The sequence below is a fragment of the Aspergillus fijiensis genome, assembly GCF_003184825.1.
Source record: "Aspergillus fijiensis CBS 313.89 unplaced genomic scaffold BO72scaffold_30, whole genome shotgun sequence".
NCBI classification, from domain to species: Eukaryota; Fungi; Ascomycota; class Eurotiomycetes; order Eurotiales; family Aspergillaceae; genus Aspergillus; species Aspergillus fijiensis.
In genome coordinates this window covers 265,799-290,951 of record NW_024469006.1, presented here as the reverse complement: position 1 = coordinate 290,951, position 25,153 = coordinate 265,799, and the positions used below count along the sequence as shown (strand labels likewise).

Below are 25,153 nucleotides of genomic sequence, written 5' to 3'. Positions count from 1 at the left end.
AAGCATACCATCTCCTGCAAGTGCGTGCGTGTGTGCACTTATGCTGTGCAGGTTCGCCTCTCCCCTCCTCTTCTCCCACCTCCAAATGGGTCTGTTTGCAGCCAGCCAGCATACAATGTATGTACTGTATGTACGGAGTACATGGACAGACATCTTACTGGTACAGGGGTACTCCATAATGCGCTCACGAACCCGCCTGTGTGTCTGTTTGTACCCATACATACTTACCGATAGGGTGGTTGGATTTTGAGGCGAAGAGAGAGAGTCGTCACGGGATGAGCATGAGCGAAATACTTACTAGGTGGTCAAGCGCGCGGAACTTTTCCCCCTACTCTCTGTCAATCAACCTCTGCAGTAGGCACCGTAAGCAGCAAGCAGTAAGCAGTAAGGCTGCTTCGATTGAGTTTGGAACGGGATTGTCCTCTTGTACTCATAGGATAGCCCAATTGGGAATTCTCCGAGCTGACGCTGACGACAAGATGGGATTGATACATCTGGTGTCTCATGTTTTCTTCTCTGTCTGCTTACCGTGCTTCCCAGGTTTGATGATGCTGATGAGAGGAGAAAGGTCTAGAGGGTTATGGAGTCGGTTCTGGGGGTGGTGATTGGGGGGTTGAGTTGAGCAGTGGTTGGTTCTAGCCTTGATTGCTTTTTTTACTTCTAAGTATCTACAAGGGGCAGAGAGGGAGTTCTGGAACGAGTTACTCAGTGGTTGCTGGTTTGATGATCAAGTGAGACTGAAAGTGACTTGCTGCTACTGCCACTGCCACTGCCAGGTTTCGAGGTTGCTGGCCCGTGCAACCGACGACAGCTTCCGGCCTGAGCCCTGCCCTGCTTTCCAGTAGCTTTGCTGCTACTCCAGGCTGTCTCAGTGCCAGTGCACTGCATCCAACGTGGCAGCAGAGCAACCAATCATCAGCCGCTGGCCCAGTCATCCGAGCCGCTAGTCCCCATCCGGACGAACCGCCCTGTCATTGGTCTGATCTCCATCGCCTCACTTTCGGATCCGTCATGGATCGATTTTCTTACTCCTTTTCCTGGCAGTTCGCATGGCAATTGGATTCACGGTCGGTCATCCACTACAGAAGACTTTCCACCTGCTGGGGAATAGAGTTGGGTTTGAATCGAACGGCCGGTTGAACAACAACCACACAACAGACAGTTCGGGAGTGTGTAGAGCATCATCGGATTGAAAAGACGGTGTGGTTCTTAGTCACTCCTCTACTGTCGAAGATCGTTGTCGCGTGTGTCAACAGGGCACGCCCTCCCGCCTGTCCCCTGTTTGATTCGACGTTTCGTATAGATACCTGTCTCAACTGAGTAACCAAACCCACCTGCCTGGCTGGAAGGAGGGGAGAGTAATAATGTAGAGGAGAGGATGAGCTGGCACTACAGACTTTACCCTACCTCCATTCATTGAGTCGACTAACCGAGTCTATACACCAAAGTCACAATTTCCAGTCTAAGTTCTACTGTCCCGACCACAACAACAAACTGTCACTCCCATCCATCTAACCCTCCGCCCCCAGATCGGTCGTGCGTGCCCTGTCAAGCACACGAAACAATGGACCAGCACTCGGGAGGACGCCTGGTGGGGCTTTCCCTCATTTTTAGGGAAATGGATGAGCCGGAATGAGGTAGATAGTAAAGGTTGCTTTCTTTGCTTCTTCCTGCTCATAAAATCCCTCCAGCCTCATTCTGACCACTCGAACTCAAGCCAACGGGGCGCACGAGAGAAGGAAGGAAAACAACGAGTGACAAAGTGACGAGTGGGAAGAGGCAGAGATGAGAAGTGAGAGATCCTTTGTGCTAGGTCGCTAGTCTAGCTGCTACTTCCTAGGTAGCTTTGGGAACTGGGTTTCTCGCTCGGGGGGAGGCTGGAACCAGGGTCAGGATCTTGGTCTGTTGCTCGAACCGTCGCAGGCCATATGGAGAATTGCCGCCCCGTTCCAATCCAGCAATCCCGGGGAGGAACTGGTAGTGGTGGTGGTGGTGGTGGTGGCAGTTTCGGGTGCCAATGAGACAGACAGACACTTAGTTTAGAGGCGGTGGATTTATTCATCCCAGACTCATTCTCATTCCCAGTTGTAGCCCGCGTGCAGCCAATGGATCCCAAAGGAGGGGGGGGAGGGAGGCGAGCCTGTCGAAACCTTTCCCATCGATTCCGCCCGGGCCAGGCTGGGAAGTGGATTTGTGGTGTGGGAATTGTGGATTGTGCATGATGTGAGTGGAGCCCTTTTTTTATTATTTTTATTATTATTTGGGAAGAATTAATAAATCTGGTGGTCCAAAAGAACAAGACCTGTCACACCTACACCGCCTCTGATGTTGAAGATGTGAGATGTGATGTTTTGATGATGCTGGTGCTGGTGCTGGTGCTGGTGCTGATGCTAATGATGTTGTGATTGTTATTGTTGTTTACCATCATCTTCAAGCTAACTAATGGCTACTGTAGAGTGGTGATTGTAGATGTAGGTGAGTGGCTGTAAAAGATAGACACATACTTCTACTCCGTAGTGGTGGTTGATTCTTTGTTGTGGTTCCCTTTCTATTGTTTTGTCTGCTGACCTTCTCTTCCTCTTCCTCTTTCTTCCTTTGCTTCCTAAGGTTTCCTTCCCTCCCTTCCGGCTCTGTCCGCAGTCTGCACAGCTGCACACACCCTCAAACAAGACACTCACTCCCTTGCCGTCCACTTGTCTGACTATGGCAAAGCATTCTATCTACTATCTACCTCTTACGTAGGAGCGACCAGAAAGCGGGAAGGGTGGAATGGGAAAATCATGGATCCGCCCAGGCTCAGCTCTTTCATACCTTCTTCAGTATTATTGTTCGCCTCCCTCGGACCCCCATCCAGTCCCCATCCAGTCCCCATCCAGTCCCCCTCCAGTCTGATCCACTCTCCATCCAGTCTAAGCATCATACATTGTTAGTCGAGTGAAGTGTGGGGTTCTTAGGGAAGGTCTGCAATCCCGTGTGATTCGCCTGGGAACCGCTGCGGTGGCTCTGGCCACGAGTCTAAACTCCGTGGAATTAAATTCACCACCTCCTTATCATCCCGCCCATTTAGTCCTACGCATAGTAATTCCTAGTAATCCCTAGTATTTATTTTTACTGTTGAACTACTTATTTTTACCTACTTTACCTCTACCTACCCTACTTACTCTATTCTACCTTCCCCGTATTGATTTTCCCGTTCCTCACCCTCCCTCCCTTCCTCTCTCTCCTTTTCCCTCGCCCGTTTCCCCCTCTTCCAACTCTCTCTCTCTCTCTCCCTCTCCCCGCCTGTCTGTCTGTGTCTGGTTCCGCGTCTGTTTTAGTCTCTGTCCCTCCCCCTTTCGATCGGTGTATCAGCTTCTTGTTTCTTTCTTTCCTTCTATACTTATATAGTTGGTGCACCTTATCCTCCCCCCCTCCCCCTCTCCACCCCCTTTCCCTTGCGCATAACACAACACACATACATCCCTCCCACCCACTACTCTTCACTCGCCTTACTCGCCTTACTCGCCCATTATTAACAGTCCGTCCATCGGGCCCCCATCGGATCTACCATCCTCAATTTTCTGGATCGCGCATCCCTGGCTGTACAACAACACTTCCGCTCGGATTGCCACTGGTTTCTCACGCCTCCCCCCACTAATAGAGAGGCAAAAAAAAAACACAAAGGACAAGGAGATTAATATTCCACTCGCATCTCGACACACCATCCATTGGACATTCACCCCTAGGACCTTGATTGCCCGGCCTATTTGATCGACTTCCAGATTCCATTCCTTCAATGGCTCCCTGAAGTTATCTCAACTGGACAGAAAGGCGACTACTCTCTCTTTCCCCGTTCCTCTGGACCTTGGATACCTTGACTTTGACTTGACCACCGTCCCGCCACCCGGATTTTGGACCCCAGGATTTATATCAACGATCCCTTACTGTGTCTCTGCCTCCTTCGCCCTTCACTTTACTTTGACAGAGACTCGTGTGTGTCTAACACCAGTCTCTTCAACCTCCCGTCCTCATGCTCATGCTTCCCCCTTCCCCCGTCTACGGCATGTATCCCCCCATGCTGCCCACTCCGCCGCCCACTCCGCCCGCGCGCTGCTATGCTCCGGAAGACCGCTTGGGACTGCTCCTGGCCAACCGGCTGGAGCTCACCAGCATCCTGGGTGTAGGCGCCTATGGTGTGGTCTACACGGCCGTCGACATCCATACCAATGTCCTGTATGCTGTCAAGGCCCTCAACAAGTCCGGACTGGATGCTCGTCAGCTCAAGTTCCAGCAGCGGGAGATCAAGCTCCACCACATGGCCAGCCAGCACCCCAACGTGGTCTCCCTGGTGCGCATCATGGACTCGGTGGACTGCACCTACGTGGTCATCGAGTTCTGCCCCGAGGGTGACCTGTTCTCCAGCATTACCGAGAAGGGCAACTTTGTGGGCAACGACCTGCTGGTCAAGCGCGTGTTCCTGCAAATCCTGGATGCCGTCCACTTCTGCCACTCGATTGGAATCTACCACAGGGACCTGAAGCCGGAGAACATCCTGGTGACAGACCAGGGCCTGACGGTCAAGCTGGCGGACTTCGGTCTGGCGACCACCGACTACCTGACATCCGACTTTGGTTGCGGGTCAACCTTCTACATGTCTCCAGGTATGTGTTCTTTGGTTTGATGGTCGGGTAGAACAGGCCAAGTATTGCCATGGACAACAGCTGACTTGACCATAGAATGCCAGCAACCAAGTTCGCGATCGGTGACGTGCTACGAATCAGCGCCCAACGATGTGTGGAGTCTCGGGGTCATTCTGGTAAATCTGACGACCGGCCGCAACCCGTGGAAACGGGCCTCGATTGAGGACTCGACGTTCCGCGCATATCTCAAGGATCCGTACTTTCTCAAGTCCATCCTGCCCCTGTCCGATGAAATGATTTGTATCCTAAGCCGTATCTTTGAGTGCGACCCTTCCAAGCGGATTACCATCCCGGAGCTCCGCCAGGTGATCATGGATTGCCCGCGGTTCACCATGAACCCTGTTATCCCCTGGTCCAGCGGACCCGTTGACTATCTCAACCCCGTGCCCGGGCCCGTGGACACGTTCAACACGCAGTCTTCCGTTTCCTCTGGATCCTCTCAGTACTCCGACTTCTCGAACTCAGTGGTCTCCAGTGCTTCATCCTACACGGAAGGCTATCCCGACATGGACAGTGTCTCGTCGATGTCTTCTGTGGGATTCGAGACTGAAGACTGCAAGGACTTCTACCCTACGGACCCGATCCAGGCGCCTGAGGGACACGTCATTCCTTTCAGTTTGATTCCTGTTTATTGAATCATCCAAAAACAAAAACAAAAGCACTTTACGCAGGTCACGATTAACGGCATTTGACATCCGTCTCTACTGGGTCACTGTTCGACTGTATTTTTCCACAGAACAGCCAGGAGATTTCACTTTTCGACACTACATTCTTTGGACATACGCCTCTTTCCGGATTGGATTTATTATACCCTATTTGTTTTGGCATAAATTGCCTTTTATTGCAGTTGCAGCTGTAGCTACAGCCTTGTTCTTGAGGATAGGCGGCCGTGGATTGTTTAATAATGGTTACACTTGGGTGGAATTTTGCTCGGGTTGACTCGGTGATACACTTGTTGGCGTTGAATTGGGCGATGGCATTGAAAGAAAAGAAAATACCCGGGATATATTGGAGTTGCCTTTTGATCTTATACATAATTACACAGTGTGGTTTGATGCTTGGTTCGGACTGGCAAGTGGCAAGTGGCAACTTATGGCAACCTTTGATTCTTTCGATTATGGCAACGTTTTACTAGTTGCCTTACACTTCTTGACAACATTCACACATTGACAACATTATGATGGACATACTTGTACTTTTACTTCACTGTTGCGACTATTGAGTTGCTAGGTAGATGCTGCTGGCTTGTGTTACTGCTGAGGTCATGCGTGATGTTAGGCAATGCGTGATGTTAGGCAAGCGCAACTCAGGCAACTATGATTGTTGCCTATATGTACATTAGTGTATTGAAGCGACTTCTGAATCGCACTACATGTTTTTTATATAGACTCAGCATGGTGCTATAGGTAGACGGGAGACTCCTGGAATCCGCTCAGCAGAAGTACATTTGACATGGCAGCATGGCAGCTTGGCAGATACATGGCTCCATAGTAGTTAGTAGACACAGCTCTTACTTCACTATTATCAGTGTTCTTGTCCACCATATGAACCCCACACTAAGGCAGAGACACTGCACATACTCAGCTTGCCACTGCACACTATGCATGTATGTACTAGCATCTAAGTTACAAACTATAGATCGACCCCATCCCACACTACAGGTACAAAAGCCTTGCGGTCCCCCCCCCCCAAACCACCCAAAACCACCCAAAACCAAGACCCAAAGAAAAAACCAAAACCTACATCTACATATTCCTCCCCCCCGTAACCCTAACCGTCTCCCCAGTCACATAAGCAAACAACGGACTCGCCACCGCCAACACCACCCGCGCCGCCTCCTCCGCGCTCGCCGGCCTGCCGAGCGGAATATCGGGATACTGTCTGGCGGCCCGCCCCTTATCTGAAGCTGAAGCTGAAGCTTTCCCATCCCCACCATCCTCCGAAGAAAAGGATGACCCCCCTCCCCGCCGGACAAGCAACTGACGCCCCGGGATCCCCAATGCGACCCGCTCCCCGCCCGCCGTGACCATGACCGCCCCGTCCTCCTTGGGCCCGGTGAGGCGCGTCCGCACGTGCCCGAACGCCACCGTGTTGGCGCGCACCCCGAACCCCGGCCCCCATTCTTTGGCGATCGTCTTGGTCAGTCCCGTTATGGCCGCTTTGGCTGTGCTGTAGTTTGCTTGGCCTCTGGTTGGTGTTAGTTTTGGTTGTTGTGAGGGTGGGGGGGGGGGGTTTGGGGGAGGCTTGGGGATTAGGGGGTAGGGTAGGCTAGGGCAAGGGTAGGCTAGGCTAGGGCAGGGTAGGGCAAGGGGGGCGTACGCATTCCCATGCACCCCACTCGTGGAACTGATATTCACGATACACCGGGGTTCGCCGTCCTGGAGCCGGAAGAACGGGGCGGCGGCGCGCACGAGCTGGAAGGGCGCGGTCGCGTGGATGGCGAGCATGCTCGTGAATTGGGCGGTTGTCATCTTGCCATAAGTTCCCTTTCGGTTAGTGGCCAATCTCATCTTTTCGAATAAGGACGAGGACGAGGACAGGGACAGCAGTAAGAGTGAAGGGGCGGGTAAGGGTAAGGGTGAGGGGGAGGGTACGGGCAAGGCCTACCTTGTGAATCACCCCGTCCCAGGTAAACCCCGCGTTGTTGACGAGGATGTGGATCTTGCCGTTGCCGAACTCGGCCGTCTGCTGGATGAGGGAGTCGATGTAGCTTTCGTCGGTGAGGTCGCCGGGGAGGGCGATTGCTGTGGCGGGGCCGTGCTGGGTGTTGAGGTCGCGGGCGAGGGCGTGGGATTTTTCTGTTGCGGGGGTTAGTGTCTTTGGGTGGTGCTGTGCTGTGCTTTGCTGGGCTTTGCGGGCTGGGCTTTGCTTTGCTTGTGAGGGTAAGGGGTAAGGGTAAGGGTGGGTAGGGCATGGCATTATCTCAGTTAAGTGGAGGTAGGGCAGGCATGACATTATCTCAGTGCAAGTGGAGGTAGGGCAAGCCAAGGCAAGCCAATATCTCTAACCCTGACACTGCCCCAAGTAATCCAAGTGCTCCGAGTAACGCAGCGCGTGAAGCAGCGCAAGTACAGCAACACAAGACACCAGCGCAAGACACCAGCGCGTAAAGCAGCGCAACAGCAACACAAAGGCAAGGCAGCAAACTAACCACCATCCACATCGGCAATGACCACGCGCGCCCCCTCCCTCGCGAACAGCCGGGCGGTTTCGGCGCCGATGCCCTGCGCGGCGCCCGTGATGAGCGCGATTTGGTTGGCCAGGAGGCCCTGGGGGTAGGTTAGCTGGGTGGATAGCTGGGTAAGCCGGTTCATTCTGCTGGTTTGGGGGGGGGGGGGGGGGGGGTGGGGTTTGGGGGGGGGGGGGTGTGAGGTTGAGTTTGGGTGGATGTTGAATGTAGGGTGTTGAATGCGGATAGGAGGTATAGTTATTGGGTGGTGGTTTATGGTTTATGCGGGGAATGGAGAAGATGCCTCGGCCTCGGTCCATACCCACTCTAGCCGAGAGCCGTTCTTTCGGAAGCATGCAATGCAATTGAGAAAACCTTACGTCGCTATTGATACAAAACGTGGTGGGAATATCTACACAACTATGACATAGGCTGGGGCTTAGACTTACACTAGGCTGAGATAGTGACCTGGGCTGAAAGTTCATCAGGGTCACACATTGCTTACTTTGTTACAATCCCAGGTAGTATCCTCCTCCCTCGTGTTCAACTGTAGTACTCATGATGCCCTTCTCTCCCGACTCCCTTCGGTCCGTTTCGTCGCTCGTGTCGACTTGCTGACCAAAAGAACAATTGGATTATACCCCCTCAAAAACCACTTTCAATTGTACTACACCACAACTCGAGAAGGATGGGGTATCACTAACTTCACCGACTACGTCCGATGGTGCCTCTCACAGCACCCACAACAACACATACAGCCACCCCCCGCCATCGCTTGCAGAAACGCCTCCACCGTCGCATCGTGTCCCGCCAGGATCTGCAAAATCAAATCCCCGTTCTCGAACGCCGCCGTCAGATCCGCCGCCCCCGTCGCCGTCGCCCCAGGGCTGCCGCTGCCACCACCACCACCGCGGATGAAAAGCTCCTGCCGACTCACCTCCGTCGTCTCCTGCAGTAGGCTCACCACCTCCCGACACTGCAGCAGCCGGCCGCGCAGCAGAAACCGCCGAATGCGGCGCGTCTCGTCCAGCGCGATCTCGTACTCCCCGTAGCCCACTAGCACCCCGGGGTCGTTTGCTGGTGACGTGGACGTGGTGGTCGATGCAGCAGCAGCAGCAGCAGCAGCTGCTGCTGCTGCGGTGGTGGCGGTGGTTCCCGTCAGGGACAGCTCGTAGGGAATGGCGAAATCAAACAGCTGCACGGTAAAGTCCACGATCGAGGCGGCATACAGCAGATGCGTGCCGTCTTTGGGACAGCCAGGACACTGCAGAAAGATGCGGCACGTCGCCAGCGCGGTCGCGATGGCTTGCAAAAGCAGATCAAACCGCGGGTGATGCACCATCGTCGTCACGGACCGCAGGCGGTTCATGTGGAACACCAGCGCGTCTCCGCAGTCGCACGTCGGTTGCATATGCACCGCCAGTGGACAGCTGGTGATCCCCTTGGTGATGAACTCCTTCTGCAGGAAGATTGGCGACATGGACGACGTAGCGGTGGTGGTGGTGGTCGTCGTTTGGTCGAAGATGGACAGCTGCGGCGGAGGTGGTGGTGGCGGCGGTGGTGGTGGTGGCACGTATCCCCCCGGCGGCAGACCCCCCATGCAAGACGGATGAGGATGAGGATGATACCCGAGATGCTGCGCTGCAGCGCACGACTCGTCCAGTAACGAGGAGACGTCTGTCATGCTAACTCCCTGACTGTCAGGACTGTTAGAATGGCTGGGTTGGCTGGTATCCTGGGGACTCTTTGCATAGCAATCGAGAAGAACCCCATTAGCTTCCACATTTAAAAGCACACCCCTAGTAAAGAGGTAAAGGGGGCAAAGACTCACCGGCTCCTCCAAGATCCCATCAACCACCGAAGGTGGCTGACTTGACACAAACGGCTCAATATAATTCCACCCGCCATGGAGATTCCCACCCCCACCGGGACCACCATCTCCTCTTGAAATCATCGGCTTCCGTTCCTCCGGATGCTGATTCTGTTGCTGTTGCTGTTGCTGAAGCTGCAACTGTCCCAATTTCCGTAACGTAGCCCGATTCTTACTCCCCTTGGGCTTCCCAGACCGATTGGCAACGCGATACCGACATGTCAACCCATGTCGCAGACACCGGATGCACGCCGACGAGGACGAGGGCGACGAGGAGGGGGCCTCCTTGCCCCCCGACACGGACAGGTTGCATTTCACCTTGGACTGGCGGCAGTTCTCGCACGCAGCCCGGAGTTTCGGGGTGTCGAGAATGTTGGTGGCGCCAGGGCCGGTCGTGCGAGCGGCGTGATGTTCGGTCTTGAAAACCGAGTGTGTTTCTGCCAGCATCTATCCTTTTTATCTTCTCCGTGGATGTTAGAGAGGGAGACTTGTTTTGGTAACTTTGTTTCGTGGGGGGTGTGCGAGCGCGCGTGTAGCTGTGGTTTTGTGTGACCTCCCTCCTTTAATATTCGTGAAAGGGTGGTGGTGGTGGTGGTAGTAGTGGTGGTGTTGTGTCGAGTACCTCCGGGTTCCGGTTGTTGTTTGTTGTTTGTTGGTTTCAATCGCGAGTTCTAGAAATCAAAGGGAAACAACAATGATAGAACACCATGTACAACAAACATACATATACACACAATACAGGCAGCGCGACAGTTTGCCAAGCAGAGGGGAGAAGCCTGCGATTTCTCAATTCGAAAGTTATCGAACTGAAATCGGGGAGATCACCTTTTTATATCTACTTCATATGCTTTTCCGAGCAAGAAAAGTATAATATAAGCTTGAATCCCATCAGCAGCAGCGCGCGCGCATTCTTATTTATATCGACCACCCACAGTGCTAGTCTTCATACACCCTTCCCCCTAACGCTGGGCTCCCCGTTGCTTGGTTTGCTGGCTGCTGGCTGCTGGCTGCTGCTGGGCTGGGGCTGACTGACTGACTGACTGACTGACTGACTGACTGACTGACTGACTGACTGACTGACTGACTGAACTAAATCGAATCGAACTGACTGGCTGGGTGCGGGCTGGCCCAAACCTGCAAGACTTGAACTTCGTATCGCGAAATCCCTAGATGAATGGTAAGCGCAGATGAAGTCAGCCGTCGTGACACCTTAAATCATTCCATCTGATCCACCTCGCATGGGGGGAAGGGAAGAAGAAAAGCCGGGGGCCCTCGCGAATCTGAACGTCGTCGTGGTTTCTGGACATGTGTGTGTCCAACTGACCTGCCCGTGGATTATTTTTTGTTTCGACATTCTTTATCATCTTACTTGTCGGAAAAGAAAATACACACTCCAAAAACAGAAAAAGAAAATCAAAATCAATCTGCCAGATTCGATTTCGGCCATCGTTGCTTGGCCACCACAGCGGCCCAACCATAACACTCGTCTATTTTCTAACGTAAGAGGTCCAACAAGATAATAAGCTCAAGTGCAACATTGCCTTCGTTTGTTCGGCAGGCCCAGTCAGTGGGCGGGAAGGGAGTTCACCCTCTCTCACTCCTCCCCCCAACTTTAATGCAAATTCTGCATGAATCAAGATATCCAAACTGTAAGGCGAAAAAAGGCTATTGTCTCTGACGTAGCATCCAACAGCACTGGAAAAGAATATCGGTATGCAAGCCAGCGCATACCATGTGAGCTGTAAGACTGAATGCGGGATTCGCCTGCCCGGTTTGAAATGTCGCAGGGCAAGCGGTGAACATCTCAATAGATACCCTTCAGAAATTCACAGTTATAAAATGTTGCAATGGTCAGCAAAGAAATGTGGAAATTGAATTGTTAGACAAAATGTCTCGTATCCCGTGTTTTGACGTCAGCGTCTATTTCTCAGCTCATCTTTGCGCTCTAGTACTAGGGGTAAAGAATCAGTCGATTATGGCTAGATTTCCGAAGATGGTGACCAGCAAAGGGCCCCTTGTGCGATCCTAGATCCCCTTGCCGGCGAATCACCGTCAGCTCCAAGCACAGCTGGCGGCGAACCCGCTGTGTCTGTAATCAAACGCCTTCAGCAACCCGGTCAGATGAGCAATTGCGGCGCAGACCACCAGCACGTGAAAAATCTGATGGGAGCTTCCCCACAGATCGAATTGACCGGGTCGCAAGCGTTCGGGGACCCGAGCCGCATAGATCGCTGCCCCCAGGATGTACAGGAGACCCTGGAGCACCAGCCAGCCGAGTCCGATCTGGCGTGTCATCTGCCCCAGCCCGTACAGGCGTAATCCGTGGATCACGGGAAACACCGCTGACAGGCCCATGCCGACAAACATCGCCGCCCGGAACGGTCGCCAGCCTGGGGTCCGGAATTGAGGAAAGATCGAGACGACGACGCAGCCAAGGCCAATCGTGCAGATCATGCTCCAGTAGAGCCGTTGCAGCGCGGGCTGACAGTAGAAGCCAAAGTAAACGCTGGGGATGAAACTGCCCACCGTCAGCCCCACAATGCCCGCGTAGTCGAACGCGTTCCCGATGCGCGCCACCATGGGCGAGTGATTCGAGATCGTGTGGTAGGTGGCAGACATGCCCAGGCAAAAGGCCGCCCCGGCGAAGAAGCAGCCGAAGACGATCACGTCCGCCTGCGTCGCCGTTTCATACCGCGGGGCTAGTGCCCGATACAGTGCGAAGGCCGCCGGCACGACCAGCAACGATGGCAGCAAGTGCGTGTAGATATTGACCGTTTCATTGTGAAGATAGGTCAGGGACTGGAAGGAAACAAGGAAGGAAGCCGAGGCCGGCCGATACCCGCTATGGATGTGCTGGTTATCGCGCTGCCAATGGGGGAGCTCCTCCCAGTGAAGCAGCTTCTTGAGGACTTTGGGAGGCTGTTCCAGCACAGCAGCTGCCACAGCAGCAGGCTGACTCGTGCCCAGAACCTTCTCTTGGCCGTGAGTGGAGTGACGCTGGCGAGGGGCCATCTTCTTCACATGCAGCCTGCGGATACTGTATGTGGGTATGTACGTACAATGACAGATGGATTCCGGGATGTGTTTCAATTCTGTCGACGAGGTTGGCGAGGGAAGAAGGGGACCGGTGACCCTGAACTGAATACCCAATATGGCTCGCTTCCAAGACCAAATAGCCCAGGAGTGACCGGAACCCCCGCTAAAATCACCGCGACCCAAAAAAGAGGTTGATGAGGACAAGAAAGTCGGTTGGGACTCAGCGGAAACTCGCCGCTTCCTCGGGCATTGTTGGGGGGGCAAAAGGACAAGAAAACAAACAGCGCAAACCCTGCAAACACCACCGCGATAGCATACGGTAGCTACGGTAGCTACAGTAGCTTCATCCCCACTCCGTCTCCCTCTTCCCCTCAAAACGTCACTCCAACCGGCTATTCACAACTCGTCGCTCCTTTGAATATGACTAGTCGAGCGCCCCCGATACGCAAAGCTTCCGGGAGTCGCCTGAAGCCCGTGGCAGACTCCCTGGAGACGGTGGGCTTCGTATCTAAAGGAGACCGGAAGTACGCCTGCGCGCCTTCCAACCCCCCACCTCCGCCCGGGCTGACATGCGCAGATTGCTAGACCACAAAGCTCAAAAGGAATATTATAAAAGTATTGTTGAAAGATATATGGCGTTTTGCGCTCTTCATGCGAAGGACATGGACGCTGCCTGGACATCCCTCCCCAGGAGCGCCTCGGATGACGCAACCAAGAACCCGCCTGCTTCCTTACCCACGAGACCAACAGGGACATCCACTCCTTCGGCAGCATCAGAGTTATCTACTATTCTGCTCTCCCTCAGAAAGCTCCGGGAGGCCGTCCTGGCCACTGCATCCACAATCCCTATCATTTTCTCCCAGCAGGTTCACCTGTTCTCCGTTAAGATCGCCATCCGAGCCCAACATCCTCCATCGTATACTCCCTCCCTCCGATACCTCATGGAAGAGCTCCACACTCCATCGCATCCACTTCCAGACTCCGATTTAAAGGAGGTGATATCGTACCAGATCCTTGATTCTGCTTGCCGGCAACAGGACTTGGGTGCCGCTTATGAGCTGCGTGCGCGGGCGCGCAGGAAATATGCATTCAATTCGTCCATGGTCGATGAGGTCCTGCACGCGCTGGCACATGATGACTGGGTTATATTTTGGCGCATCCGTAGGGGAGTAGATTCCAACATGCGCGCCGTCCTCAACTGGGCTGAGGAACGGGTTCGAAGGCACGCTCTCAAAGCTGTGGGTAAAGCTTATCTCAACGCCGATAGCAAGTGGATCACCGAAGGTTGTACCGGAGAGAAGGAGTTGACGTGGGAGAAGCTGGTGGAATTGGAGAAGCTCGGATGGGAGAAAGAAGGTGATAAGATTATCATTAGGAGGCCGAAGCAGAAACCCACCGTCAATCTGACCCCCATCAAGGAGGCTCTGTGATGGTCAATGGCCGAAAAGTATTGTTATATCATTATATCATGGCTCGGCGAATTGTGATTCAAGGTTATGGCGTCTGGCATAGGGTAAGATGCTTGAATTGGTTTAGCCATAGCACATGGATAAGGAGGGTTGAGCTGGAACGGTTCTTCAACACTGTGCGGCCTGTGTCATCGATTGACATTAGATCTTGAAATCTGCACTTGGCCGGTCCAAGTTTAGGACTCCCGTCACTGGTTGTTTGGCTACAATCTCGACAAGATCTGTTTTGAGCTTCCCAGCCTTCTCAGAACACAGCTCGTAGATAGTCGATAAGTTGTACACGAGGCTCGGGAATGAATGCTCTTTTTGTATCAAGGATTCGAGAACTTCACGAGCCTAGAGGCATAGTCAGCATTGGTTGCCAATCCATTATCATCACACCAGGGGACTTACCTCATTCAGTCGACCAGTGTACAACAAGCAGACTGCTAGGTTCTGCTGGATAATGGCTTCGTCAGGTCTTTGGCGCTCGCGCTCCAGCAGACTGCGCCATTCGTCGGCTGCCGTGCTATATTGACCCTCAGCCATACTGAAGAGGGCGTTGAAGAAGCCCTGCTCATTTTCACTGCCCTCGCTGCACAATAGCCTGGCACTGTCAAGATCGCCGATCAACACCAACAGGAGCGCCTTCCTTGCGTTGCGGGTTTCATTGTCTACGCCTGACATGCGCAAACTATAGAGTGCCTGTTTGGCCGCATTGAGATCGCCCATTTCGATCAGTGCATTGACGTTCCGGATCCCCAAGTCCGCGAGCCGTTCCCTCCAGAGTTGCCGCTCCGCCGGATCAAGATCTGCCCGCAAGATCTCCCTTCTTGCCTCCAGGCCAATCTCATAAAGACCGCCAATGCCCCTTCGAGAGTCGCCGAATCCTATACTTTGAAGTCGCACGGCTAAGGCCCTCAGAGGCCATGGCACAATATGGCGAGGATAGCTCGGATCTTTGTCGGATTTATCAGGTAGCGGCTCTACGTAGTAAAAAGCAGAGGTCAAGTCCTCCAGAGCTTTAGACTCCTGTGCGGCAATGATGGTATTCCCGGAAAGCTGTAGGCATGCCAACCGGGTGTAGAACAAAGCAAAGATGCGTTTGATGTCTGTGGGTTTGATCAGAGAAGACGCCAGTATCGTTCCACTGAGATGAGCTGCCAGTAAGAAATGGCCCTCCGTCAGGAGTTTCTCGAGTTTTTGAAGAGTCGAAGATAATGACTCGCTGGAGGCTGGAACGATGAATTCGGAGCGCAATGCATGTGGGATGTCCAGCTGTGACAGAGAGTGATATATCTCATAGCGAAGAAGGAATGAGAGGTCTTTCTCCACGGTAGGTGGCAGATCATCAGGAGCAAGTGGATCCAGATTCTCAAAGGAAAGACCAGACAGCTCAGTTTGAGCTGCCGGGCAGGATTGCCTCAGTGTGTTCACCGTTTCGGTGCCGAGTGGACTGGCTTCATTAGCTTCCTCCTTGACATTGACAAAGTACATCAGTCTGCTTACTCGTCTATCTGATCAAGTGGACCCTTTGTCGTACTACGAGGTCGGGAAGCTATCATACATTAGCGGGAGACGACCACTACTTCATCTGAGACTCCTTACATCTAGAAGCATTGCGGCTATGCCTGGAAACGGCTTCCATGTCTGGGGTCAAAAGTAGGGAATGCAGAGGCCGAAGAGTATGTACGACAGGACATATACCAGTACCAAGGACCAGGCAGCGAGCTATGTCGCAAACAATGACAAGTTTCGCGGCGCAGAGATCGATGCAAGCAATACTTGCTGAGGAGGTTATGTTGTCTGGAAGGCGGAGCGTCGACCATGGGTGGCAGTAATGCGGGAGCCCGGATTCTGCCCCGGTTCTGCCAGAGCGGTGAAAGGTCGGTCGGATAGACAAACTGGCCCCATCATCAACTGTCAATCGCGCTACAATCTACCCCGTTCCCCAACCTAGGATACTGCAGATCAGCATAAAAGAGATCTATCTGATATTGCACAACCGGTCACTCTTACTTTCTTACATCTCCTCTACCACACAAAGCTCTTTCTGAGCCAAAAAAAATTACTGGATCGCCACCATGACTCTCGCCGAGGAGTTCCGCACTAGAAACTTCAGTATGGACCTGCATTGTTTACACTTTGGCTGATTCAAAGACAGAAAGAGCTAACATCTGTTCGCTTAGGTATCTACGGTCAATGGTATGTCGTGCTCTTTCTATCCAGTGACTTCTGTATAATTCAACCGGCTGGGAGCTTCGCAACTACAATGCAAGCGAAAGAATAACTGCTGCCTGGCCCCCAGCATGGACGCTTGGCGCCTCCGTGATGGGAGCTCATTCAACACCCGCCTGCCAAAGCGACCAAGCATGCAATACCTGAGGAGCCCTATCGAAGCACGATATATGAGCGGGAGCTGGGAGACGTTGCAGGCCACAAGCGCTAATTTGATCCAAACTAGGACCGGTGTTGTGTGCATCATCCTATGCCTGGCTCTCGGTATCGCCAATATCTTCAGTTTCAATGCGGTGATCATCATCTTCAGCGTCCTGTGTCTGTGAGTGGCTTGGTACCCCGCAAAACTGGAATCTGGAACTCACATGCATTGTGCAGTATTTCCGCCTTCATTCTCATATTCACCGAAGTACCCTTCCTGCTCCGAATCTGCCCGACCTCGCCGAAGTTCGATGAATTCATCCGCAAGTTTACAACCAACTGGATGCGTGCTGGCATGTACGCTGTTATGAGTGTGGTGCAGTTTCTCAGTCTGCTCAAGGATGCCACCAGCTTGATTGCTGCGGCTGTTGTTCTCCTGATTGCGGCCATTTTCTACGCGCTGGCGGCCGTGAAGAGCCAAGAGTTTGTCAGCAGCAAGACACTGGGTGGCCAAGGACTCGCGCAGATGATTGTGTAGAGGCCGTAGGCTTTTGCGCAAAAAGGAGAAAACAACTTATACAATGTGAGCATTCTCCCGAGGTCAACGACAAGCTGATTCTGAAGAGTGACTTCATTTAGTCAGAAAGTCAAATCATGGAATGCAAGGCTTCTTGGGGCTGGAATTGAGTGTGATGCGATGATGAGCCGATATCGCGTTCGTGCTGCGACGGAGGGGCTTTGCACTCCTTTGCTTTGCTTTGCTTTGCTTTTTGCAAGACCTAATCCAGCTTCGCTGGAGTTTGGGTTGCTGCTGATGCTTTGCTTGAGCCATTCCTATTACCTTGCCTTGTATCGGTCTGCTTTGTTTTTGGCATCTGTTACCTCGCTGAGGTCTTTCGTGATGAGTTTAGATGAAACCTGTAACAACTAGTAGTTCACCGCAGCGAATACCCTACCTACCAGCATCCTGGCGATGAATATGAAATTTGCTCTTTCCAAGGCCAATCGCATATACTCCGGAAAGTCTGTCACCCAGGAAAAGGGGACTAAGCTCGGGCAACCTTCTCTCGATTGAACCTCAGCCCTGGCCCTGAAAGGGCCTGCCCGGCTGTTTGCATTTCCCCTTGACCTCCCGGACGGCATCATGCATCATCAATATAACCACGGGAATGCGATAGCCGGACTTCAACCACTCAATAAGCTTCGTTCCAGCGCCAGTGCCATCGCCAGCGATCAAGCTCGGTCGAGTTGAGTTCGAGCAATGCTCGTCGGAGTAGCTTTGTTCGTCGCACACAACTACCTCCAGTTATCACATTACAGCCGCACACACATATTACGATACTAGTGCGAACGACAACCACAAGTCCAACCAGTTTTCAACAATGGATGCCTAAGGGACAAGATCACTAGTGCATCCTCAGGGGCAAAATCGATACGTCATACCTCTGCCCCTTTCCCCTCGTTTTACCCCTCCGTCTCCTCATCGAGTAAGAGAGAAGGCTTCCAGTTTTACCCCGCGCTTCCGGCGGCGCGGTTGGCGTCTGTGCTGACGCTATCCATGCATGTACGGATAACGAATAAGTTGGAATGATTAGATCACGTTCAATGGAGTTTTCTGGGCAGCCCCGTCCCCCTCCTCCTTGCGATGTAGAGACTCAGAGGGGGACTTGAACTTGCGCGAGATTCTCCTTGGAAGTAACTAGCTTCGTTGTCCGGCTAGGCAACTACAGTAATCAAACCTACCTTACCGATCGATGATATCCTGGGCCCCCGTCCCCCTATCATGTGTCGTCCGTAGCTTCGAGGATAGAGAACGCCGGAATCACGCTGATTGGGCCCTGGGATCGGGGATCTTCGAGTCCGAGTCATCAGGAGCTGAGTCCCTTGCTGATTGAGCCGGGGGCCGGATTGTCTGTGTTGATGTGCAGCGCCTAGAGACTAGAGTATGTCTCTCAGTTCTCCCTCGTGGTCTTTTTGTTGCATGCAGGGAGGGTACTTGGCGCTGATAGATGCGTATCGGATTGTCCGGGGGGTGGGGAGGAGGGAAGGGGGGTGGTAGCATGTACTTTACAGTACTTTACGGTGCTGTGCAAAGCGGAGAGTCGACGTCGGATCTGGTGATATGTTGGGGTTTGTTGTTGAAATATGGATCTAGGCGCACTTGGAGGATGGGGTGCAGCTGTTGTGTGGTGAGTGTTCTGAGTTTGGTTTTGATGGATGTAACAGGTCATATAGTCGAGTGGCTACTGGATACTGGGGTATGTTTCTGGAAACTACATACGTACATTATGTGCAAAATTCGTATTGATTCTAGAATGAGGCCTTTCTATCAACGTGCTAACTCGATAAGAAGCTACATAGCATTAGTTGGGTCCAGTCGGTACCCACTAATCTCGCAGCCTTCTTTATCAGAACCGCCTATCGCAAACGCCCAGGATGATACCCCCCGTGGACGATAAGCGAACGGCGGCGAGCGATGGGCTTCATGATGCAATCATGATGTGGAGCCGGTTGAGTCCAGGCTGTTCACCGCCTCGGCGCTGGTGGGGTTTTGGTTGAGAGGGGGTTACTGAGGATGTGGCCAGTCACATCCAAGTCGATACAATCACCTTGGATGCGATACGAAGTACGAAATACATACAGTATACGGAGTATCTAGTTTACTCTGCCCAGTGTAATCGAGTAGTTTCTTATTTTGTCTCGGCGTGATCATGACTCCCGAAGTGATTTATCGGAGTTCTCAATGCCTGCTGGCAATAAAGAGGCCCAAGCCTCTGCAACAGACTGACTGGTTGATGATATGCACACTTTCCTGTGACCCATTGAAGCTGTTCACCATGAGGGATATTCTGCATGTTCTTCCCTCCCTTATTCGCCCAGCACATCAGCTGTGCGACATCCCACAACCCTTAAAACGGGCGATCAGGCCCATGTGCATGGCAGCCAGCCAGCCCGCACCGCCACATGAGGGGTTACTTTACTACGTCCTCGTAGTATTGGCATTTGCGCCAGAGAAAAGGGGGTGCAAGCTCTTGCTTGATACAGAGTACTGTACTTCGGGAGCTGGAACTGAATCGTCCCTATCAACTGGCAGCTATGCTGACCAGGGATAGAAAACACCCTTTAATATTCCCGTGTAATTGAAATTGTACTCGAGGTACTTGGCAGCCGGGGCTGCTGTCGCATACCAAATCACTAGACTACTACTACCACCACAAGCAGCAGCAGCAGCGTGGCGCTTGTGGCTCACAGCTCATCTGGACCATGGTCTGGCCCGGCCGCATTATTTTTTTTTATCTCGCTGCTCCTTTTCAGTATGGGGTAAGGTGTAATGCAGAGAGGGATTTTCAGTTTTCACGCAAGTCAGTCCTCTCCACTGTCACACGAAATAGGGCGAGGGATTTTTGGGTTTTTACGTCTGTTCATATTTAGCGACGGTTGAAATGGGCCAAATTAGTTCGCCGGCGGATCATCAGGTTGATACCAAGTTTCGACTGGTGGGAGGGAGAGAGAGGGCAAGGGGCGCAAGCTCTGCTGGTCAGTATGAGCTATTAATGAGCTCTCGTGGATGCCACCGGCGCAGAACCAAAGAATAGTTACTAGATGCTCATCGCTGGGCTTACTAAAGATGCCTGGTAGCCGATTCTTATCCTGCAATCCTATGTTCCGCGCACGAGGAGTGGACAAAGCAGGCGGTAGAGACGGTGGAAATCCTCGAGATATACGATGCCAACGATGGTAGAATTATTCGAGGGTCCTCTGGCTGATGGATGTACTGATGACTTCTTACTATCTGGTCGGGCCATTGGCTCTATCCAATGACCTTTCGATACAATGGAGCTTCTAATCAGTCTCACGATGGTGGAACGGGCAGGTATCTCAAAGAAAGATCTGAAGGGACACGAAGATCCAGAACCAATGACGGAAGGGTAGATAGAAATGGATCGAGAGGAAAAATGGTAAACCTAAAAAATGGACCTGGTCCTGGCAATTCAAGGTTCAAGGTTCAAAGTGTTGAACTACTAGGTAGTTAGTAGTTACTGTACTCGATCGAGTACAGGCGTAATTGCAACCAACCAAGGTTGTTGGCTCACAGCCTGACAAGGGCGCATACAGTTGATACAGCAGTTGATACAGTTGGGGCGCCGTCGGAGAACGTCACGCGATGGGGCGGTGGGCCGTGGCAGGAAAGAATGCGGTTAGTCTTCCGTTACGGCCACTTTGCGGGAGTAATTTACTTTACGGAGTACAGGTCATACATCATACTCATATCTTCTGCCCATCTTTCCTCCCCCTCGGCTTCTGCTGAACTTCCTCCTCCTCCCTGAATCCTCCTCCCACGTTCCCCTAAACGTTCCTCTCGTCTATACTCTATCCCTCTACTGCTATCTACTGATTCCTTGTTCATACTTCGATCCTCAAGTCTCATTCCTACTACTATAATTGCTCGACTCCGCTTTCCCTACTGCCTATCCAATTGACGCCATCTGGTCTCCGTCTACTTGGGCCAATACTCCCTCCAAAGCTCGCCCGCATAAGCATAGCACCTCGCATACTTCTTTTCCCACCCTCAAACCTCGCCGGTAAGCGAATCACTTCTACTCCTCTCATCAAAGTCCCCAAAAATCGACTGTGCCCCCTCCAATCTCGCAAATCTTTCATGTCTTTGTCAAGGCGCTGGCGGGAAATGTCAACGGTGAAAGAAGGTGATCGGCCACGCATCGCACGTCTACCTTATCTACTCACTTGGAGAATATGTACATTCCTTACCCTAGATTGCTCCCCGCTCACATCTCAATATCCTTCTTATGAATTCCGATCTTGTCTCAAAAGCCCGTCCAAATATAGACAACGTACTGTCTTTCCCCCTTCCCATGGCGAACCGGGTGCATATACAGTGACCGATGCAAAGCTACCCTGTGCTAGCGTCGTCACCAGCCCAACCATTGACACGCACCCTCGCGCGGATTTATGTGACTGGGGATTTCTGTGCCCTATAGATCCGTAATCAACTGACTTGACTGCCAGAGTTGATCTTCGAACTCAGATTCAATCTGTCACTTGCCTTACTAGCAACCAGCCATGACTACACAAGCAGCCCCCGCCATTCCTCCGCGGCCGTCGAGGTCTCCACAACAGGGTCTTGCACCCGCCTCAGCAGAAGGCCCCACGATCCCTCCTCGTCCGTCCAATCGTGCTGAGCGCTCTGTATCTCCCTTTCCCGATAGCTACGCCCCGTCTCCTCTGAACGATTTGCCCAACGGATGGGGCCTGAAACGAACCACCTCGAATGACCTACCCCAGAGACCCCCGAGTGTCACGATACCTTCGCTCGGTCAAGAGGGCATTGAATACCAGGACCTGGATGTGGCCAATGTGTCAGAGGCTCAGCAGGCTACACCGCCAGAGACCCGGAACGTGGGAAGCGATTTAAAGCTTCATGCGCCAAGACCGTCATTACCCACTTCCAGCGCCAAGGCAAGGGTGCAGGCTGTGACACGTACAGACTCCCGTCAGGCTGCAGCAGCAGGCTTGGGGCGTGCTCCATCTCCTTCAAATGACGATCATTCCGAGCGGCCTACCCGCTCACTGCACTCGCGAGCCAGCGGCTCACGTGGTGACTCCTCAACCATGTCCGCGGATCGTCGACAGTCGTTCCACGGAGAGGAGCATGGCATTCCGGAGATCGGACAGAGAGTCCCGATGTACCCTAATGCGGGCGATGTGCAAGCTCCATCCCCCAGCCCTTACCTCGCCGAACCCCAGGAGAAACGCTCTGGACGCAACCACCACCGCACTCGCAGTGGCCGCGAGGCATCTCTGCCTCCTGGCAGCTACGGTCTGCATGGTCATGGTGTTCCTTCAAACGACAAGTTCGAGAAGGCCTGGTATGAGAAGCACCCCGAAGAATTCGTCCGAGAGGAGCAAGGCCAATATGGCCCAGGGGTTGGTACACCGCGGCCCGACTGGGCCTTGAGCAGCGACGATCTGAACAAGATTGTCCGTGGCTCTGCAGTGAATGGTTCTGGGCTTGGTAAGTCCTTGCAGGTCTTTTGGTAATGGGAGATCGTTTCTGATTATGTGACGTACAGGTACATCCCCTGCCCTGGCGGGTACTCCAGATGAGGAGGTTGGCTACATTGCCTCAGACGAATACACACATCAGCTAGCGTCACCGGGACTCGACTCACGTCGTAATTCTCGACTCGCTGTTGAGTCACCTCTACGCAATTCGAGTTTTCCGGCTACCGATGCGCAAGCCCAGCCTGAAACTGCTGTAGAACAGGAAACCGACGACAAATCGACTCACTCCCGGGTCATTCATGTCGACGAACCGTATCACCATTTGCACCATCCGGACGGCTTCGCTCAGACTCCCGGTCCCGAGGAGCTCACCCACAATTTGGATGTCGAGGAAGAAAAGGCGGAGTCTATCCTGGCAGCTGACGAAGTACGCCCGGAGTCTGCCTTCCAGCACCCGGCTGTCTCGCCGACTTTTGGCCGAAATGGCAGTGTAGACTATGAAGGAAGAAGCCGCACTCCAAGCGTGACCCACAGCCGGTCGAACAGCAGGACGGCTAGTATTCACAGCGGTATGCCAGCTCTGGCGAGATACAACTCGCGTGACGAGCACGAGGGCACACATACGCCGCTTGAGGATGTCGAGGAATACGAACCTCTTTTTCCCGAGGACGAGTCTAAGGACCAGAAGCCCATCACTCCCGCAGAGCGCTTCAAGCAGCGTCCGGATCAATTGAAGCACCGGTTTCCCAGCCAAGACATCTGGGAAGACTCACCCAACAGCTTGCAATTATCTGCCACTGTATCTACGCCGGACATCCCCAAGGAGGAGGCTTTTGAAACACCGGAGCAGGAGTCGAATCGTAAGAGCCAGGCGCCTCAGATTGACGCTCACAAAGTCGCTTCACACATTCTGGGAACGGACGATCGGGAAGGCAGGCCTTCACGCCCGGAGATCTCTAAGCAGCGATTTCCGAGTCGAGATATCTGGGAAGATGCACCTGAAAGTCATACGCTGGTGACGACAGTCCAACCGGCAGATGAAGAGGTCAAGAGCCCGGAGGTTCCCTCAAAGCCCAGCATTCCCCTTCGGCCGCTAAAGCGCCCGGGACAGGCCCCTCCGGTGGATGCTTCCTCGAAGCCGGTCACTTCCCCTACAGATAAGCGACATCCTCCCTCGATTCCTGACAGACCGAAGCCGCAAATTCCGGCCCGGCCCTCCAAACCTCTTTCGCGCGCCAGCCCTGAAGAGGCCAAGGATGTTGCCGCTAAACCCAAGCCAGCCATTCCCGCACGGCCCGGTGGAAGTAAGATTGCCGCTTTGAAGGCCGGGTTCCTGTCCGACTTGAACTCGCGGCTCCAGCTCGGCCCACAAGCGCCCCCTAAGCCACAGGAGAAGAAGGAAGAGGAGGCGCCAGCCGAGAAAGTACCGCTCAGTGATGCCCGGAAAGGCCGTGCGCGTGGTCCCGCCAGGCGGAAGCCAGCTGTCGAAAAGACGCCCGCAAGGCTACCAACCATCCCCGAGGTCAAGATCACAGAGACCTGGAACGTGTGGCAAATGGGTGAAGACGGAACCCTGACCGTCGGTGACGAGAAGCCGACCACAGCCCCGACACCTCAGACAACCTCTCCGGAAGCCATGGCACCTCCCATCGCCAAGAATCTTGCCGGTGAACCGGCTGAGCCCCAAGCTCCCACCGCCGCTTTCGAGAAAGGAGAAGCCCAAGACGAGCCAGTATCGCCCGGCGCCGTCGCTCCATCTGTAGCTCCAGCAGACGTCAGCCCGACGCAAGAGACTCTACCCGAGCCCGTACCGGAACCGACATTCACCGAAGCGAAGCACCCCATCCCGCTGGCCGACGACCACAGCACGGCCGCGCCGGCCCCTGCCGTCGATCCTGTCACCACAGACGATCTATCCGCCGGGAAACCCACCATCATGTCCCCGCCTGACCGATCGCCCATCGACGACATCGCAGCACGACTCTCTGCGTCTGCTGACGGTAAAAGGCCGTCGGAGGGTGACATTGGCGAGACCCTCGACAACTGAGACATTGTATGGACGGGCGACAGTAAATCATCAGACAATCGCATGCAGTGTTTTTGCCCCAGTATCTTAATCATCTCTTTTCCTTTGCCGTGTGCTAGTGTGTATCTGTTTGTCTTATGAACCCAATACTAGTTGATAGGACCCGTGTACAAAACAAACAGGAGCAGCAAGCAAACCAAAACACACCCTTGCGTACAAGGTAGGCAGTAGTCAGCCAATTTGCATTACTGAAAAGTGTACCTGTCCGTATGTAGCCACATACCTATCTATACACAACAATAGATGAAGTCTCCACAGACTATGCAGCCATCTTGAAATCAGCATCGCATCTATACTTCTCGCCTGCCGGCAGCTCGCGTTGCGTTAAACACACCTCAAAATCCATGACTAGTATCCCCTATCATCGCGCCATTTACCTCGTATAGCAGCATAGTACCGCACCGCACCGCGCCAGCTTTATCCCAGATACAGTTCCAGAACTGTACCAGCCGTAGAGCCCAA

The 25,153-nt window shown here is 53.3% G+C and overlaps 8 protein-coding genes across 8 annotated transcripts; 5 read left to right on the top strand and 3 right to left on the bottom strand.

Moving 5' to 3' along the window:
* Positions 1 to 4,009: 4,009 nt before the first annotated feature.
* On the top strand, positions 4,010 to 5,314 carry BO72DRAFT_469427 (serine/threonine-protein kinase; the record flags this gene model as incomplete). Its single annotated transcript, XM_040946959.1, has 3 exons — positions 4,010 to 4,640; positions 4,716 to 5,212; positions 5,267 to 5,314. The coding sequence occupies 3 exons, from the start codon at positions 4,010 to 4,012 to the stop codon at positions 5,312 to 5,314; spliced, it is 1,176 nt and encodes a 391-aa protein (XP_040800296.1).
* A 1,110-nt stretch (positions 5,315 to 6,424) lies between these two features.
* On the bottom strand, positions 6,425 to 10,165 carry BO72DRAFT_478234 (NAD(P)-binding protein; the record flags this gene model as incomplete). Its single annotated transcript, XM_040947486.1, has 7 exons — positions 6,425 to 6,866; positions 6,999 to 7,150; positions 7,287 to 7,477; positions 7,831 to 7,997; positions 8,601 to 8,665; positions 8,786 to 9,624; positions 9,721 to 10,165. The coding sequence occupies 7 exons, from the start codon at positions 10,163 to 10,165 to the stop codon at positions 6,425 to 6,427; spliced, it is 2,301 nt and encodes a 766-aa protein (XP_040800295.1).
* A 130-nt stretch (positions 10,166 to 10,295) lies between these two features.
* On the top strand, positions 10,296 to 10,829 carry BO72DRAFT_145370 (uncharacterized protein). Its single transcript, XM_040939192.1, has one exon. It carries the CDS (start codon positions 10,426 to 10,428, stop codon positions 10,744 to 10,746), a length of 321 nt encoding a protein of 106 aa, XP_040800294.1. The 5' UTR covers positions 10,296 to 10,425; the 3' UTR covers positions 10,747 to 10,829.
* Positions 10,830 to 11,681: 852 nt separating this feature from the next.
* On the bottom strand, positions 11,682 to 12,975 carry BO72DRAFT_145388 (hemolysin III family protein). The gene has a single exon (XM_040939193.1). The coding sequence runs from the start codon at positions 12,728 to 12,730 to the stop codon at positions 11,771 to 11,773; it is 960 nt and encodes a 319-aa protein (XP_040800293.1). The 5' UTR covers positions 12,731 to 12,975; the 3' UTR covers positions 11,682 to 11,770.
* A 140-nt stretch (positions 12,976 to 13,115) lies between these two features.
* BO72DRAFT_449070 (uncharacterized protein) lies at positions 13,116 to 14,543 on the top strand. The gene is made up of 2 exons (XM_040944935.1): positions 13,116 to 13,278; positions 13,332 to 14,543. The coding sequence occupies exon 2, from the start codon at positions 13,417 to 13,419 to the stop codon at positions 14,182 to 14,184; it is 768 nt and encodes a 255-aa protein (XP_040800292.1). The 5' UTR covers positions 13,116 to 13,278; positions 13,332 to 13,416; the 3' UTR covers positions 14,185 to 14,543.
* On the bottom strand, positions 14,365 to 15,767 carry BO72DRAFT_380298 (uncharacterized protein; the record flags this gene model as incomplete). The annotated part of the gene is made up of 3 exons (XM_040941382.1): positions 14,365 to 14,559; positions 14,617 to 15,658; positions 15,712 to 15,767. The coding sequence occupies 3 exons, from the start codon at positions 15,765 to 15,767 to the stop codon at positions 14,365 to 14,367; spliced, it is 1,293 nt and encodes a 430-aa protein (XP_040800291.1).
* A 519-nt stretch (positions 15,768 to 16,286) lies between these two features.
* On the top strand, positions 16,287 to 17,119 carry BO72DRAFT_380415 (Tvp18 family protein; the record flags this gene model as incomplete). Its single annotated transcript, XM_040941388.1, has 4 exons — positions 16,287 to 16,323; positions 16,392 to 16,407; positions 16,667 to 16,762; positions 16,819 to 17,119. The coding sequence occupies 4 exons, from the start codon at positions 16,287 to 16,289 to the stop codon at positions 17,117 to 17,119; spliced, it is 450 nt and encodes a 149-aa protein (XP_040800290.1).
* A 4,544-nt stretch (positions 17,120 to 21,663) lies between these two features.
* On the top strand, positions 21,664 to 24,652 carry BO72DRAFT_469420 (uncharacterized protein; the record flags this gene model as incomplete). The annotated part of the gene is made up of 2 exons (XM_040946958.1): positions 21,664 to 22,615; positions 22,674 to 24,652. 2 exons carry the CDS (start codon positions 21,664 to 21,666, stop codon positions 24,650 to 24,652), a joined length of 2,931 nt encoding a protein of 976 aa, XP_040800289.1.
* Positions 24,653 to 25,153: the final 501 nt, after the last annotated feature.

Bases quoted from the DNA above. Each gene is read 5' to 3' on its own strand.
- BO72DRAFT_145370 (XM_040939192.1), top strand. From the start codon at position 10,426: ATGTACAACAAACATACATATACACACAATACAGGCAGCGCGACAGTT.
- BO72DRAFT_145388 (XM_040939193.1), bottom strand. From the start codon at position 12,730: ATGGCCCCTCGCCAGCGTCACTCCACTCACGGCCAAGAGAAGGTTCTG.
- BO72DRAFT_449070 (XM_040944935.1), top strand. From the start codon at position 13,417: ATGGACGCTGCCTGGACATCCCTCCCCAGGAGCGCCTCGGATGACGCA.